The 18,923-nt window shown below is 35.3% G+C and overlaps 1 protein-coding gene across 3 annotated transcripts in view; it reads right to left on the reverse strand.

Moving 5' to 3' along the window:
* LOC5570471 (nocturnin) overlaps positions 1-18,923 on the reverse strand; it is a 144,320-nt gene that overhangs the window by 82,036 nt on the left and 43,361 nt on the right. Inside the window, exons 1-2 of one of the 3 annotated variants that reach the window (XM_021845781.1) lie at positions 9,952-10,680; positions 24-1,224 (exon numbers count right to left, since the gene is read on the reverse strand). The exons of 1 other annotated variant lie outside the window; for it this stretch is intronic. In XM_021845781.1, the coding sequence (XP_021701473.1) occupies positions 24-460 (437 nt within the window). In that variant the 5' untranslated portion in view covers positions 461-1,224; positions 9,952-10,680. Of the gene's footprint in view, positions 1-23; positions 1,225-9,951; positions 10,681-18,923 lie in introns of those variants that run through there. One more of the 3 variants, XM_021845782.1, reaches the window with a different exon arrangement.

The following is an 18,923-nucleotide window of genomic DNA, read 5'->3' on the forward strand; positions in this document are numbered from 1 at the left end:
GTTTCCAACAACAACAAACCTACCTGACCAAGTACATCAGCAGCTGCCTCGGTGGAATGCACTCGTCGTTCTCCATCTCCTGTTCACCCCCAAAACCGCCTTCCATCTCGATCCTACGTGCCGCCAGTCGACGATTCGCAGCCATCGGAGTCTTCATCGACGCCTCGAAGATCGCCAACTTCTTGCGGAAATACTCCCTCGTTTGTTGCTCGTTCTCGAACTGACTCAGATCTACTTCCTCATCCTCGTAGAACCACTCGGCGTCCAGGGGTTTCTTCGAACTCACGCACAGTTCACCGGTACTCGAAGAATCCTTGCGACAGTTATCACGATAATCGCACGACGAATCATTTGAAATCATACGCGACACTTGACCCGACTTTTGCTTCTGCTGCTGTTGGATACCGAAATGTCCCTCGGACAACAGGTCCATCAACGACGACGGATCTCTACTCATCATTATCGCAGCGAAACCGAACTTCCAAAAATAGGCGTAACAATTTAGATAATCTAATGACAAACTTCAACAGCCGAATCTGTTTTCACACCTCAGCCCTGTGACTGGCTTCTTCAAACAACTTCGACTCGTTGCACCAATATCTTGCTCGAATCAACTTTTACTTTGAACTGATCGCGAAATATCGAAATCAAAACAGTGAGGCCGTCAAACAGAACTCAAACGGCGATCATCAACCACACAAGGTGGAGGTCTTCTCTCTTTCTCACTGATTCATTCACCGACCGAGTGCGAATGGCCAATGGCAACTGCTTAGAGAGCTCGCCGGCCGCGTGTTTCTTCGTTTGTATTCGCGGCTTTTCGTATATCTACCAGCAGAGGATGGGGACGACACGGAGTGCGTGTCTTTCGCGAAATGAAATCCGACTTGTTCTCGGCACACGCGAGAGATGCTCAGAGAGCTGTGCTCTCCTCACTAGGGAAACCGGGATCACAATTCGCCGACCAAGACCGAAGATCACGAAAATCGTCCGAATTCGGGGGAAGCTGTGCCGCCAAATCCAAGTTCCGATGCTGAAAGGGGGGCAGCCGCGGGGTGTGCACTTTCCCAAGATCAAGGTCGTTTGTGCGCGAGTAGGCTGGCGAGGTTGCGTTGGGTTGGGTTGGTCTCTAATGTCCGGTGCAATGGCCGCTTGGCCGGTGGCGCGAACTTGAACAGCTCGTCGGCAGCGATGAAGTGGAACGGGAATTGGCAGCCGGTCTGGTGTCTGGTGAGATAATGGAGTTCTTTGTTTAGGCTACACAATTTCTATACGCTTAATTGGGAAGGTTACTTTGTGCGTGCGTGGCGTGGGAAAAGAAGTGCTATGCAAATCGAGTGATGTTCTTCGGGTTGCCGATTTTGGGAGTTTTTGGCGTAATGGAATCATTAAAGCGTTCCATTTGTGCTGCATGAATGGTTACTTATATTGTAATACACGTTTTTTATTGGTTTTCATGCTAGCTGAATTTTTGCTTCCAGCTCCAGATTAGTATTAAATTCATTAAAAATGTTCTGAGAAAAATATATTTTTGAACAGTACATCACTTTTAAAGTTAATTGTCAAACTTTTATTTCTAAGCAGTGGTATTCAGTATATTAAGGGGGCAGGATCCGTCATTGATTTCGTAATTTTCAAAAGCAGTTTTTTCGTTAAAAAACTAGAAAATTTACAGGAAAATGTGTTCACTGTATTCTGTTCTCCAACCGAAACACAGTGAACACATTTTCATCGAATAATTCTTAGTTTTAAACAGAAAATCTGATTTTGAAGTGTCGATGATGACGATGATTACGATGAAGGAGCGTTGATCGTTAACTGGGCTGCCCATAAGCTAACAGGATAAAACTGGGACAAGTGAAAAACAAAGCCGTGACTGTGTTAAAAATGGTAGACTATAGTGTCTTAAAATTCATTTATATCTATTTTTTTTAATATGGACGTCAATCGTTTGTTCGCGCATAACCTCAGAATGGCTTATCCAATTTGTACCGGGTCCATTTATAAAGTTAGTTTTCACGCATAGAAGGTTTAAGAGATTAAAAACATAGTTATTTTCACTCGAATTATGGTAGTTTTGAATTTTTTTTTTTTCTCATACATTTGATTTTTGGGCAAAAAAAAAATATCACAGTAGGCAACACGTTTGCCGGGTGCCAACTTGTTTAATTATAAAAATATGTAAAACAAAATCAGAATGTCTTTCGTTTTTGAAACAGCATTTTTGAAGTATTTCTGTCTGAAGGAAATTCGTTTCCGAATTTTTAGAAGTTTGAAAATCGTAATGACGAATTCCATGTCAAATCTGTCAGTCACAGATCTCGACGATCATACAGTAAATTTTGCACATGTTTGCGATATGGTAAAATACAGTACCAACATGAAAATCGAACATTTGTTTTTCTTTAATTTACAATAACTTTGTCATTTTTTAGATTAGACCACGATTAGATCAGGAATCTAATACAACTTTCAGAGAAATATGAATGATTTCGAAAACTGGCGTAGTTTCAAAATAGGGCCAAAGTCACGTGAGGTACCTAAGACAGCCAAAACAGCATACTCAACAATAAATGTATTGAATCACTCTAAAACATCGTTCAAATTATTATATGATAGACACTTAGATATAAAGATACTATGCTGATCAGCTCAGGATCATATTGGACTATTGTTTTCACATGGTTATCTGGTACAGGTTCCAATAAGGAACCCAAGGGGACACTTAGGGAATTTTACATATTTGTAGCGACGGCTTTCGTCGGTTTTTCAATTGTAAGTAAATAGACACGGTGCCATAGACCAATAACAAGACATAGTCATACCCGGATGTTCCGACATCAGTTCCGATAGGCCTCGAATGAGGCACTTGTCGAAGAGTATTCTGACGTTTCGAAGTTCATGATATTTCATGTTGTATTGAATAGGAAAGATGGCTTAAGTTAAATGGCAGACTTGGATCCATCCGAGTATTCTGAATTCGGTTCCGGTAGGGCTCATATGGGATATTTTTTGAACAAGCTATCGTGGTGCCCTAACGTTCCTAGAAATAATTTCTGGCTACGAAAAGAAAAAACTTGTTTTTACCGTCATACACAAAAAAAAACCTTTTTAAGCCCCCTTTTTTCTTACTTATGTCCAAAACTGCAAAACCATTTATATTGTATATTGCAATACTATATTATCTCAAATTTATGCTGATTAAAAACTGAAAAACATGAATATCAAAAACCAAATTCCAGATAATCGAGTCTAAAATTCCGGATAATCGAATCCCGGGTAATCGAGTTGTCGGATAATCGAGTCCGACCTGTACATAAATGGCCAAAATTTATTTGCAATAGAAAATAACAACATTTATTTTAATAGTATCAGGCTTTTGATGAAATTCATAGGAGAATTTTTTAAAGGAGCCTTAGAAGGAATCACTGATACCCCAGAGGAATCTTTGGAGGAACTACAGAAGGAATCAATGAAGGAATTAGTTAAGAAAACTTTGGAGAAATTACTGCAGAGAGAAACCCTTGAGTAGTTATTGGAAAAAGCCTCAGACAAACCCCTGGAGAAATTCCCAGAAGAATTCTCAACGGAATCCCAGGCTTAAGTTTAATGGCAGACTTGGATCCATCCGGGTATTCTGAATTTGGTTCCGGTAGGGCTCATATGGGATATTTTTTGAACAAGCTATCGTGGTGCCCTAACGTTCCTAGAAATAATTTCTGGCTACGAAAAGAAAAAACTTGTTTTTACCGTCATACACAAAAAAAAACCTTTTTAAGCCCCCTTTTTTCTTACTTATGTCCAAAACTGCAAAACCATTTATATTGTATATTGCAATACTATATTATCTCAAATTTATGCTGATTAAAAACTGAAAAACATGAATATCAAAAACCAAATTCTAGATAATCGAGTCTAAAATTCCGGATAATCGAATCCCGGGTAATCGAGTTGCCGGATAATCGAGTCCGACTTGTACACAAATGGCCAAAATTTATTTGCAATAGAAAATAACAACATTTATTTTAATAGTATCAGGCTTTTGATGAAATTCATAGGAGAATTTTTTAAAGGAGCCTTAGAAGGAATCACTGATACCCTAGAGGAATCTTTGGAGGAACTACAGAAGGAATCAATGAAGGAATTAGTGAAGAAATCTTTGGAGAAATTACTGCAGAGAGAAACCCTGGAGTAGTTATTGGAAAAAGCCTCAGACAAACCCCTGGAGAAATTCCCAGAAGAATTCTCAACGGAATCCCAGGAGGAATGCCTGAAAGTATTTCTTGAGCAATCTTTGGAAAAATTCCTGAAAGAATCGTAGGAGACAATCCAGGAGCAATCCTTGAAGATATTCCTTGAGTAATTGATGGGAATATTCCTCAAGGAATCCTTGAAGGTAGTCCTGGAGGAATCCCTGGAGGTATTCTTGGTGGAATCACTGGAGGTATTCCTGGAGAAAGCCCTGGAGGAAGCACTGAAGCTGAAACAATCCCTTGAGGTATTCCTAGAGGAATACCTGGAGGTATTTCTGGAGATATTCTTCGAGGAACTCCAAAAGGTTTTCCATGAGAGATCTGTTGAGGTATTACTGGAAGAATTCTTGAAGGTATTTGTGGAGAAGCTTTTGGAGGTATTCCTAGATAAATAGGAGGTATTTTTGGAGGAATCCTTGGAGATAGTCCTCGAGGAATATCTGGCAGTAGTCCTAAAGGAAACTCTGGAGGTATTTTTGGAGAAATTCCTTGAGGTATTCGTGGAGGCCGTTTTGAAAAACATCCCATTTGAGCCTTCTTTTTCTTCTTTCTGGCGTTACGTCCCAACTGGGACAAAGCCTGCTTCTCAGATTAGTGTTCTTATGAGCACTTCCACAGTTATTAACTGAGAGCTTTCTTTGCCGATTGACCATTTTTGCATGTGTATAATAATGTGTATATCGTGTGGCAGGTACGAAGATACTCTATGCCCTGGGAATCGAGAAAATTTCATTACGAAAAGATCCTCGACCAGTGGGATTCGAACCCACGACCCTCAGCATGGTCATGCTGAATAGCCGCGCGTTTTCCGCTACGGCTATCTGGCCCCCTAAGATGTTCAGGATAGTATCTTTATATCTAGAGGTCCATCATATAATTATTTGATCGTTGGTGTATTATTGAATATCCTGTATCCTGTATCGATGTATTTATTATTGAGTATCCTGTTTTGGCTGCCTTAGGTACCCCACACGCCTATTTTGAAACTACGCCAGTTTTCAAGATCATTCACAACTCTCTGAAAACTTTACTAGTTTCCTGATCTAGCCGTGTTGGAATCATCAAAATAAGTTGAAAATTGAGAAAGTTGTAGCAAGTTAACGAAAAAAAAAAGATATTTTATGTTGGTACTGTGAAGGTTAAAAATAGCCTATGAATTTCTGCATATTATTTAATTATTTTTTAAATATCTAGGTTTTTCCGAAATTGTTGATTTTAGAAAAAAAAATGTTTTATGGAGAAGTTATAGTAAACCCTTTGAGACCACAAAAAAATATACTCTGAAATTTTTTTTTTTATCATGACGAATTGAGAATAAAACTTAAATTTCAAATTACAATAAAAGCTCATTTTTTATACTTTTTAATTTTTACCATCGAATCGTTATAGGAAGAAGATGTTTGGGACAAGGTTTCATGATGGATGAATGTAAATTAAAAAAGTTTTTCTGAGAACACTGCCCATAACTGCATATTTGTCACATTCGACATTTTTGACAATTTCGATTTAATACCGGGGAGAGTCATCAAATGACAAATACTTTCGATCAACTTATTTAAATTTGGGAGACAGTTCTAGAAAATTCGAAAAAAATACCAAGTTGTTTTGTCACATTGCACATTGGTCCACGGAACAAAATTAAGTGGAATAAATTAATAACTTGAAAAATATAAGAGATAGGGTTTTTGTGTCTTTTGAACATTTGTTTGTATAGTCAAGGCGCGTTATACGCAAAAGTGTCCTAAGCGCCAAATTTCATAGCTTTCAAAATTCGCTCCCAAACTTTTCTACAATATTGAAGAATATAGAAAATATGGAAACTTTGTACAACATCATTTTTTTCTATATCTGATAGTTTTAAAGATATAGGTTACTTAAGAACTTTATGATGAAAAATCGGTTTTTCCACAATACTAACGAAAATATCATTTTTTCAGGCCTACTATGTTCTAAAGAGCTTTAGATATGAGCAAAATACACATTTTCTCTCAAGACGTCATACCTCTAAATATTCCGAATGAAAAGATATAAGCGTTTTTGTAGTTTTTTCATCCACTTTTCCAAGCGTAACATTTCAAAATGGCGCAAGGAAAATCAAAAACTTTTCCGCTACTTGAATAAGCATATCTTAAAGTATATTTTAAGAAACTTTAGTGATGGTGATTTTCGATTTTCTCTAATACCGTAAATTCGGGTGAAATTGATCAGTAGGGTGAAATTGATCACTGTGTCACACGATTTTATTTCCCTCTAATAGAGCACAGAAACCAATGCAACCTATGTAAATGAACGTTGTTTGTCTTAACTGTTGTCAAATTGCATGTTGTGAAGCTTTTTGTGTTATGGAATGTTTATTTCTATTAAAATAATAAGAAATTCCATCATCGTGTTCTGTGTGGTATTGGCATACATCAATAAACTTATAGTTTAAAACAAGGATTTAGACATGGTGTCAACCTGAAAATTTGTAAGGATGCTTGAAATATATCCCCAAAATGAATTTTATCAACAAAATTCGTACCAATTTGTTCATTTTGTTGTAATAATTGAATTTTTGTATAGATATCATCCAATTCCTTAAGGAATTGCCTACATTTAGGCGTTTTCTGCGGTAGTGCTGAAAATTAATTGTTAATTATTTCCATAAATTTTGCATTGTTAAGAATTTGGCAAGCATATTTGGATTCAGGAGGCTCAAATTAAATAAGTAAAGTTGTTTTCAAAACTAACAATAATTGTTTCAACAGGTGATCAATTTCATCCCGAAATGGAATTCCTTAATTTTTTAGTTTAGAGACAATTTTCAGCACTAAAATCACAACTGTATGAAAATTTGAGTATATAAACCAATGAAGCTCACCGTCGTACTTGTTTTCATGCATTAAGTTGTTTGGAATTGGCAACATCTTAGAAAACAGATGTGGAAAACAGTGAAAAGTGATCAATTTCACCCGAAATCACGGTACATGTGTTTTGAATCATCCCTTAATTTTACTTATAAAACAGATTTTTTCAACTTCTTGAGATTCTAACTCAAATACAGTCGAACATTTTGTAATACATTCATACATAATGAATCATTCTTAGCATGAACAAGAAGTGTGTAGATGTTTATCATGCCTATTTTTTATTCATATCGTAATAATTACAGAAAAGTTCGTTCGTTGCCATAAAATACCATCAATGGAAGGAAAACTCAACGAATATAAACGAGATATTTAAATGAAGTCCTGCCAATATTAATTGAAGCTTTCACTAGATGGGACAATGCAAATGCAATTGCTTTTTACTTTTTCAATAAGTTTGTATAAGTGTTTTTTGAACTAGAAAATACTTAACTACGTCAATTACATACAATCGGCCTCCGTATGAAGAGAACGTAAAAAATAAACCTTTGATCAAAATCTTAAAAATATTAAAAACTAATTATTTTCGATATCATTTCACGTTTATATATAACCTTTACTAAGCCCCTTAAGCGGAGTAAATATGTTTATTTTCAGTAGCTTTGAAATCATTTCTAATATTAACTTTCGAATATGACCGTTACAAGCAAAAATGATAGATTTTGACTAGTTTTGAGCTTATATGATTAAAAACTGCAATAAAATTTTCAATACCCACATTTTATTTTCTTCACAAACAAATAATTTATAGAACGCGACATCATAAGTGTGGTAGAAGTGCAGGTTTGCGAATTTAAGGGCGGGGTATTGTCGTTTAGTGTATACACTGTATTTATCCAACATGAAATGAAGCAGTTTATATTTATTTTAATTACGATTACACTCATAGGTATTTGAAAAGTGGGAGGAGCAATGTATTTTCTAATATATACAATTTTTACACCATTCAGCCAAAAAAGTTGAGGACTGGTAATGCTGACTGAAATCACAATGATTCAACTAGAATTTTGTTGAATTGAAATTTACAGGCAGCGGCACAATACTTACGAATCAGTAATTTATTGATAAATGATCGTGATTGTACAAATTATTGCACACTCCCACGTTGTACGGTGGAGGGTCACACAATTTGCAGGGTGTAGAAAAGTGTGATAAAACTACACGCTAGCATTAGATCATTCCGATTCATTCACTGCATTTGTTCCTTGAATTACAGGGAATAAGTGCACCTAAAACACACAGTTTGCTTTCACACTGGAAAGGAGCGTGGACCGCATTTGCAGCGTTACCATGAAATTTAATGTTAACACAATTCATTAATGAAAAGTCAAGGTATTTAAAAGGCCGAACTTTTCTGTAAATTGATCCGGAATTGTGATGTTATTGGCCTTAGCAGTCTAACTAGATCACAATTCCATATCAAACTACGGTCGATTTCTGAGAAATTTAATATATCACCGATATCAATGAATATTTGGCATGCTAAACATCTACACACTTCATGTTCATGCTAAGAATGATTCATTATTTATGAATGTGTTACAAAATAACCAGTTTACATTAGAGATGCATACATAATTGGTCATAGAATCTTCAACATTTTTTGCTCACAAAACAATACACCACACATTAGTTGTAGATCTGTTCGGGGTATTGGCATTCGGGATAATGGGGTGAAGCCCTCCAGGACAGTTTTGAAAAATGTATACCTTGAAATATCTTAACTTTTTGCTTAGCTTACGTTTTACGCTTCAAAATATAGGTCCATTTCGATGTCTATTTTTTTTACTTTGAAAAAAAAATGCTCAATCAAATGAAACAAAACATGAAGCTGCCGATAGAGGGGTTAAGGAACATAATTTAAAAAAAAATTAAATTTCAGGGCTTCCCTTCTGGACAAATACTAAAAATCATAATAATCAGATGACAGTGGCAGTGTTAGGTGACAATCTCAAGCGATTTGACAAAAATTAGCCAACCAAACCTTTTATTTCGTATTAAAATAAAATATGATGATTTAGAAACTTTGGGGTCTTAGACCACAACAGTAAGTCCAAGTTTAAAAAGCTGCCGTTTAAGTGATTTTCTACGGTTTCAATGCAATCATAGTTAAGTTTTTCGAGATTTTTTAATCCGAAGACACTTAGATTCTTAATCAAATCCATTTTTATCGAATACCAACATTGGAGACATTAGCTACCCAATTATAAAATTCTCTTACAATAATTTCATCACATTTTATGTTACAACTTGTCGATCAATGTTTTAAATGCTTAAGAGCAGAAACTAAATGCATAACATTTTGTTTATGTCGAGCGCTTGTTAAAGTTTCGTCTATCATTTTTTGAATAGGAGTATGCGTAGAAGAACAAACACTATAGCTAAAAAGTAGGAGATGAAAATGATTCTTCGTCCGATTATTAGAGTATGATCTTCCATTCTGAAAGACACTTCATCGAAATTTTACGAATCTTTGTATTCAATTTCTTTCACTAATACCTCCTTTCTAGCCTATTCAGACCCGAATTCAATTTTACAAACTTTTGCGTCCCGAAATCAGATATTCACCAAATTCAATCACTTTGTGAATCGCTGCGATAAACGATTGTTCCGTTTGAATGAGAAAATTCTTTCTCTTTTGACTTTCTCATCAAGTTGGTAAAAGGAGTTCACAATAATAAGATTTGAAATGGATGAAGTAGCTATTATCGTGCTTAAGATCAGAAGAACATCACTCGATTTTACTAAATTGCGCCTCGTCAATAATGAAAAACATATCAACAGATTATACTTACAATAGTATGCTTTAATTTGTAACAACATCAACCGGCCCGAATATCTGATGATCTAGTACTGCTTCACAATCCACAAAACAGATTTACACTCTTTATTCTTCACATTCAATTGTCACTTGACGTCCTATACAATTTCGTTACACTTTAAACCTGAATCACTGTTTTTTTACGATCAAACAGATACAAACTGCTCCCGTTGTCAACAATTACCATAAAAAAAAACTTCACTCAAATTCACGGTGGTCCCACCGAAAGAAGAGTACCCGCCAAAGCGGAAGAAACGTTGAGACACGGCGTCGTCTCCTCTCTATCAGCGCCCGCCGCCTGCCTTCACCACCAGAGGCTGCGAGGACCGCGCGCCACACAAAGGCAATAAACGTCTCCTGCAGCGCAGCGTTTGCCCACGGATAAAGCACGTTTTCAGCAGCTTCTAATCGCCTACGAGTATTTAGCACACTATTCGATCCGATCTGATCGATCAAAATGCACTTCTGATTAGGGGGGGTTGATAGTTGGTCGTTTTTGTTAAACGAAAATAAACTGCACAACAACTTCGCGAGCAAACAAGTTCTCCGGATCACACTTGGAAGCAATTCCTCGGCGGAGATGTACGAGTTCGGTTTGCCTAATGAGATCGATCTCGATCGAGCACTGAGCTGATACTAATTGGTAACGGAGAACGGGGCAATGATTTTATTCCCGAACTGCTCTCGCGACGTGTTGTGTTTATCGTGTATAGATGTGGAATTAGCTGAGCTGCGCGACCTGAGCTGGGCTCACAGAGGCAACAGCAAGCAATCCAGGCATCAGCAATTGTCGTCGTCGTCGGTAAGGTAGGTGCAAAAAAAGGCACGATCATCGGTCACTCACAGGCAGCAGGTCAGTACCGCACCACTAACACACCTCCGCTGGATCGGGTTGGGATTTTGTTCTGATCGGCGCACGCCGTCCCGTAAGGCAGCGTAGTGAGCGACGTCGGTAACAACGTTATATGACTGGGACGATTTCTTCATATGCTATGAGTTAGCTAATCTTGTGACGAGCGACCTGATAAATGGATGGATTCTCAGTACAGGACGATTAAAAAATTTCAAGGTTCTAATTCGTTGTCATGAGAATCGGCAATTTTCGTGAACAAAGTTTGTTATGCTTATCTTACAATTTGCAAGAGATTTTTTATTGATATAAACTCAAAGCCAAATGCATTCCACAAATTTACTACAGTCCGTTTTTTATTTCTTTACTAGTCTAATTTAAAAAATATTTTTTATATCTACATCGGTGTTCTTTGTTGGCACAAATATCAACGCGATTTTTTAAAACTTAATTAATTATTTTTTTATTAACAATATATTACATTTAATTTGCCTTAGCAGTTTAGATTTTTTACATGTACATTGAATCAACCTTCTCAATAAACTAAAGTTTCAGTTTAATACTCCATAAAGAAATAAGTTGCAATCAACGTTGCAAAAATCTCGAATTCTCATTTGAGATTTTCCACGTTTGAGTTGTGGCTCACACAGAAAAGATTTCAAAGATTTTTGTCTAAAACTGTTGTTAATTTTATTCGTCATTTGCTCTTATATTTCAACATTGAATATTCTATGTAATTCATTAGTACTATAACAGGAAGGGAGCATCAGAATCATCTTGAGAGCTTTATTTTTAATTTTCTGTAGAGCTGGTATTGCAACAGCTAATCCATATTTATACAGCATACAACATGACCGGCCTACTACAGAGGACACGCAGGCTTCCTTTTCTAGCAGAGAGACCTGTGTTATCTGCAAATAAGTATTTTTTATATTCCTGTGGTAAGTTAGATGTGACAAATTTGTACAATATTTGTACACTGTATTTGTATTTGTATCTGTACAATTGAACTCAACTCAAACCGGCTTAAATGTCACTTAATGATGTGATGATCGTGGTCTAGAGCGTCTAAAATTTCAAAGGTAGGGAAAAATGGGGCACTGAAATATTTGCGATAACTTGTTCAATACGATAGTTTTGGTTGGATGAACAGAGAACGGATTTCATTAATTAGATTGGGAATAGCATCAACGAAAGGGGTTGAGCTGTGGCAAATTTAATTTTTAGCGTTCGAGCATAACTAATCAGGTCAATGCACGCTGATAACATAAATTGGAGGCTATGTTTCATCTTTGGAATTTGATAACGATTGAAGTACTTTGTACTGTATGGTTTTGACGAAAATCGGTAAAAACCTATATGATGGAATTTTTTTTATATATAAAGGGTTACTAAATACACTTACAATCAACATCCCATATCTAGGGTTGAACCGGTCCAAGTTAATACAAGTAAATACTTGATACTTTTCATTTTATACCAAGTAAAATTGGAGTCGATACGTTTCAGTGCGATACCAAGTACGTATCGGATGAAACTAGTTGAATCGATTGAAAAGATTGTTATATACATTAGACTGATGCAAATTTTGAAGTTTTTACTCCCCTATGCTTAAACGATGTCAATTATGATGAAAATGATCCTCCCAAAATTTGAAGTGATTCGGAAAAAAATTGACTATGCACACGCCAGTTGAAGTTTATATGGAGATTACTATGGAAAACGCCAATCTTTTGGGTTCAGCCCTCTATCTCTTCGTCATAACATTTTATGAAGAAGTGAACACACTCATCTCATGTGAAAACTTCCCAGCTACAACTTTGCCTAAGATCACATTTTGATGGGACGTAAGGATAATTTGTTATTATTGATAACAAAGTCTACATCATGCTGAGATGATCATTCAACTACTTTCAGAGCAACACTGCTTTTTTGCTGTAGAACATAGTAGCCTGGATTACTTTGATCTATTCTTCCCGCCAGGAGTACCACTGTTGCCTGCCCTTTCCCGGTATAGGGTAGATGTACCAATAGTGGAGGTACTAAGCACGATCGAACTTCATTTAACCGCCTAAATTCAAGAAGCGCAATTAATGTACATGTTATTGTTGTAATGGGAAGTAACGATCATTGACTTTATGAGAAAAATGATTTCATCGCAGTAATCCACGGTATGTCAGTGAAAAATAATACCTCCACTATTGGTACACTGTTCCTTTAGTTGTGGTATATTTTTAATTTGTGTTCCTATAGTTGCGGTATCCGTGATTTTCTTATGGGATCCTCCACTATAGGAACACTTCACCGCAACTATTGGTACAAGTAAGAAATTTTTTAGCAATTTTAGTGATATTTCATCAGTTTTAGAGCAATTTGAACGCTCTTTTCAACTATTCCGTGTATCAACAAGACAATACGTCGATTGTCAGTGTCGGCTCTGTGGCTAATGTAATAAAATCAGTGAAAACGGTACTACCGCAACTATAGGAACACCCACAACTAAGGGAACACTTACCCTATATCATGAGTTGTTTATACGGTTTATGGACAAAAGGTCGAAAATTGTTTGCTTGGCGGGTAATTTTTCCATAAGGTACCGTGGGGCAAGTGGGTAATGGATTTCACATAGTTGAGATTCTTCAAATTCTAGAGACCTTGAATTAAACCAAATGAGGTCGTGTACATTTTTTAGCATGACTCCCACCAAATATAAGCAGTATACTGAAATTGATTTTTATGTAAAACTGAAGAAAAAAATACAGAAAAAGTTTTTGAAAAATGTCTCTTTACTTTTCACTTGTCCCACAGGTGGGGCAAGTGAAAAGTTTATCGTTTTGAACAATAAATTCAAAAACTAACAGTTGCATTTACGATTTCTATTACCTTTAACATTTGTTAAGGCGTCCCAATGAACAATGACATAAGTAACATGGAAACAAAGAAAATTTTATTATTGTTACTTGAATTTTCTTCTGTTCAGTTATGTTTGTTGAAATGATTCGACAACATTATAACTGCAATATTTCCAATGATAGTTCTTACCTCATTGGACAGCAATTGCATTTGTGCTCTGTAGAATTTCCACCGCTCGTCATTTGTTTTTAAAAAAAAATCGGATATGACGTCGGATAACTCTTCAAGAGAAATTAAACGGAATCCTTCAATAAAGTATTTAGAAACTTTTTTATGTGAATACACCTATACCCCATTTTGTATGTTTTGATCTAGCTTTACATAAACATTCCACAAGATTTCCGTACGTTCTCTTATATTGGATCTTTTCAATCAACGTCTTCCTTTCAATCGGCTGTCCAAAGTGAACATTTTAATATCGTAACATTTGGTAACCTTTTTTTTTGGAGAAATTCCATGATTTAGCCATAATAATAGCATTTAAGGCTTTGAGTATAGTGTTTCTTGAATTATCAGCACGTTCTGTTGTTCTATGATAATTGTTAACATTGTATAATTATAGCTACCTAAAGAGAAAACACAAATTCAATCTCTAATGAGAAACTTTTCACTTGCCCCACGTGATTAGAAAATTGACAATGTTTCAATTTAGTTATTTTTAGGTCTATGTCTAATTAATTCTAAAACTTTTTTTATTGCGGTTCGAAACTGTCAGAGGGAACAACTTTGAAATGGTACAGAAAATTATTTTCCTCAACTTTTTGCACTGAAAATATTAATATAAGATTGCACGCCGCCAACTTGTTACGGAGTGATAGTTGACAGGTTAACAATATTTCGCTCTATTATGCAATAATGGCTCAAAAATTTCAGAAATTTCTTATCTTTCGTAATGTTTTCAATGGCCTCAAAGGTTTACGCATGAGTTTAAAACGTTAATTCACATAGTCAGTAAAATATACCAATTATTTTCACTTACCCCATTTACCCACTTGCCCCGCGGTACCTTATTTGAAAAAAGATGTTCAACCTTTTGTCCTTTCGACCTTTTGTTATTCGACCTTCTGTCCTTTCGACCTTTTGTCATAAATTCGTTTATACACACAATCACGTCGGAACACTTCAAGAATCTAACTGTGAAATAATCATGTAAATCCGCTGATCCGTTCTCGAGCTATTTTATGACATACAAACACCATGCTATTTTTATTTATATAGATTTTGGTTTTAAAGTATTGTAATTTTATTATACATCAAGAGTGTGATTCTGTGAAAAAAAAAATCGAAATCATTTTTTTTTTCTATATTTTCTCTGTGTCCAAAATAACTGATATGATTTTAGTAGGTATCGATACTTTTGATTCGATATTTATTATGGTATCGATACTTTCTTCCAATACTACTTTCTAGTAAAATTATCGATACCTTGATCGTATCGTTTCACCTCTACCCAGTGAAGCAACCAAGGGGAGGTTTTGGGGGTCAACCAAACCCCCCCTCAGAGCTAAAGCTTACCATTTTTTTTTTTTGAAATTATTACAAATCGTACAATTGCAGATCAGTTATTGAGTTTTTTGCCGTTTTGCCATTATGAATTTAAGTGGGTTTTATAGTTTATTTATAGTAATTTTATATTTTACTTTATTTTGAAGAAGAGTATTTTTTGAAAGTTTTTCGACCCTTGAACTGTCGTGAATCGCAAGTCAGTAAAATCTGTAAAATGTTTTGAGATGCGAAAATGGGCTGACAAGTTTTCAAACTTGTTTTCCATAAGAATATTTAAAAAAAAATCCAGATGAAAGATATATGTTTGTTTGAATGGAGCTTTCACAAATTGCTTTTAACTCTCCGAGAAAAATACAAAAATGACCAAAACACGATTCATGTTCATGTTACACAGTGCGCAAATCTGTAGTGGGATTGATATGCGGTTGTTTTGCAAGACAGGAAAATGTAAGTTTTTTTTCAATTCTACCGAACAAAATGAGGAATATATTGCAATTTAAGGGAAAACTTTCCGTTTTACGGTGCAACGAGAAGCTACCGCAGCTGTCACATCACTGATTTGCACTGGTGAATCATCAGTAGGCTTCAATGATACCTTGGATACCGTCTTGATGATCGTTGTTTGTTGCTATTTTTCATAGCGTTTTCTATTTCAAGCATACTATGATTAAACTGTTTGCTTCAATGATGGAATGATATCGAAGCCTGCGGTAGAACTTTGACAGCTGCGGTTGAACTCTGCGGCTACCGCAAACCGAAAAATTTTCTTAACAACCGTAATATGTATGTTGAAAACTGATATTGACTCAATTTTAATGAACATGCAGACGGCAGTGAAGAGTTTAACAAAAACAAAATTAATCTGCGAATAACTACTATAATAACTTTAAAACATTCTTGTCTTCTCTAAAAATAATGAAGGTTTTGTTTGAGAAGGTAGTCAGACATTCAGATATATAGGGATTTATTTGGCAACTAATTGATGCAGCATTTGGGGCATCAAATATTTTTTGGTTGACTCAGCATTTAGGCAAATTTTATGACCTTCAGATTATATAGATTTCCAGGGAAGCGATCATTTGGTTTTTAAAGATTGAAAATTTTAAGGTGTTAACATAATTTTGGTCATAAAATCATCATTATGAAAACAAAACACGTTTTTTTTACTGGAATGTTAGTTTTGTAACATGGAAGCATTGTACTTACAAAGGAAATTTGTAAAGCTGATTTACTTTTAACCCACTGCAACAATTATGTCCATGATTTCTACAGCAATTTTTTTTGCGCTTAATAATCATGCTCATAGTAGAACAACCTAAGGAACAACATATTTGTGGAGCGATTGAAGCGATGCTAATATATGGTAATGTTGTTTAATACATTTTTTCCTATGCGTGTTATAAAAGTTAAATGTACTTCAACCCGACCAGTGGATTACATCAAAATTGTAGCACAATTATATCAAGTTTTGATACAAATAACAAATTTTGTTTCACTTTTGTTAGAAGAACATTGAGTTGATGGAGGAAAATATAACATTATTAAAACAAAATCAGTTCCAATAACAAAGTCTGTTTAACATTTGTTTCAATTTAAAACATAATTATAACACAATTTGTTATAAAAATTTAGTTCAGTTGCGTATAACAAATTTTGTTATAATTATGTTATGTTATGTAAATATGAGTTATATTTTTGTTTGATTCAAAACACAATGAGTTACATTTTTGTTTAAACTATAACATATTTTGTTTCAATTTTGTTTAGTGTAGAGGAAATTGTGTTATACTTTTTGTTATTTTAACTGCCAACCAGCCAAAATTATAACATATTTTGTTAGAAAAAAACGCGTTAACTGAGTGACAAAATCTGTAACAACTTTGTTGTAATCCGCTGCTCGGGAACTTTACAACTTATTTTTTTATCAAAACATATCATTAAAAAAGCACAACTTTCAAAATTGCAACACCACCACCCTCCCCGGCCCCCACGAACCAAAACCTGCTTGCGCTACTGCCTCTACCCATACCTCGATTGAACTCGTCAAGGTGCCTACTGAGCCAACCCCAGAATATACCCTTTTGAAGTTGAAAATCCGATTTTTTAATAGAAACCACACAGCAGCCAATTCAAGTAAAAAATAAGTACGTTGATACATATGAATGATGTCCAGAGCCTTCTTGGATGAATCATGAATCATTACACAACATTTTTCAGAAATTGCAATAAATGTACAGCTTGTGCTGTAAAAATCATTATTCTGCAACTTTTTTGCGTAAACTACTATTGCTTAAACTGATAACTACAAATGTAAACTACTAATGCCTCAACTATTCAAAAAACAATGTTTTAAACAGTTAAGGTATTGAAATAGCAGTTTACGCAAAAAGTTGCAGAATGATGATTTTTGAGTGTTTAAATTCGACATTTTTATCGGCGTCCCTCACATTTCTTATAAATCGCATAGGTCGACCAGACCAGGTTTTACCAGACGACGTGTAAATTCAAGATTTTCTTAGATTCTACCCCATTACCCCGAATGCTATTTCCCAGAATTTACAATTATCTTTACATGTGATATTAAAGACATTTATTTATTTACGATGAAGAATATTATTTATTTATTTATTTCGTCAAGCATAGGTAGACTACATACAATAATTACAATACTTTCTTACATGCTGTGGATTACTTCTATTGTTCTTTAGTTGTGTTTTAAGCTGCTCTTTGGACATAGTAATGCCAATGAATTCGCAATGTACATTATACTGACGCATCATACGGTTTATTGGTCCGTTTTGAGCATAATGCGTTCTGCATGATTTTTCTGAAAATAATTTTCTTGTTCTTAAATGCCGAGAGGGTGTGTAGAAATTTAGTTGAGAAAGAAGTGCAGCAGAGTCTACACGGTTCGCAATAATGTTGTTTATAAAGAGAATCATTGCGAATTTCCGGCGTTGCTTGAGTGTTTCCAAGTTGATGAGCATGCAGCGCGCTTCATACGACGGAAGTGGCAGTACAGTCCAATTCAATTTCCGAAGGGCGTATAAAAGGAATTGCTTCTGTACTGATTCTATGCGTTCTTCGTGTACGACGTGATACGGGTTCCATACTAGGTGACAGTATTCCAGAATTGGTCTTACATATGTAGTACACAATAGTTTAATAGTATATGGGTCTTGAAAATTGTTGCTGAACCTCTTAATGAAGCCAAGCATGCTGTTTGCTTTGTTTATTATGGAATTATAATGTTCTACAAAAGTGAGTTTAGAGTCTAGGATTACGCCCAAATCCCTTACAATTTTACACTTCTGCACTACTTGATTTCCTAAAAATACTTCAATTGGTGGTATTGAATTACATTTTTTGATATTGAGCTGAAGTAAACTTTTTTGGCACCAAGTGAAGAATAAGTTAATGTCATTCTGGAATTCTTCTGCTTCGCTAGAATTACTTACTTCCATGAAGAGCTTCATGTCGTCTGCATATATAAGAAATTTTATTTTTCTAAGTAAAAAGGAAATGTCGTTTACATACATAATAAAAAGAAGTGGGCCTAAATGAGAACCTTGAGGTACTCCAGAGGTTACAGAAATGGGTGCTGATAATTTATTTTGAAAGCGCACAATTTGTTTCCTATGTGATAGATATGACTGGATCCAACTCAAGAGTCCTGG

Source organism: Aedes aegypti, chromosome 2, assembly GCF_002204515.2.
Source record: "Aedes aegypti strain LVP_AGWG chromosome 2, AaegL5.0 Primary Assembly, whole genome shotgun sequence".
NCBI classification, from domain to species: Eukaryota; Metazoa; Arthropoda; class Insecta; order Diptera; family Culicidae; genus Aedes; species Aedes aegypti.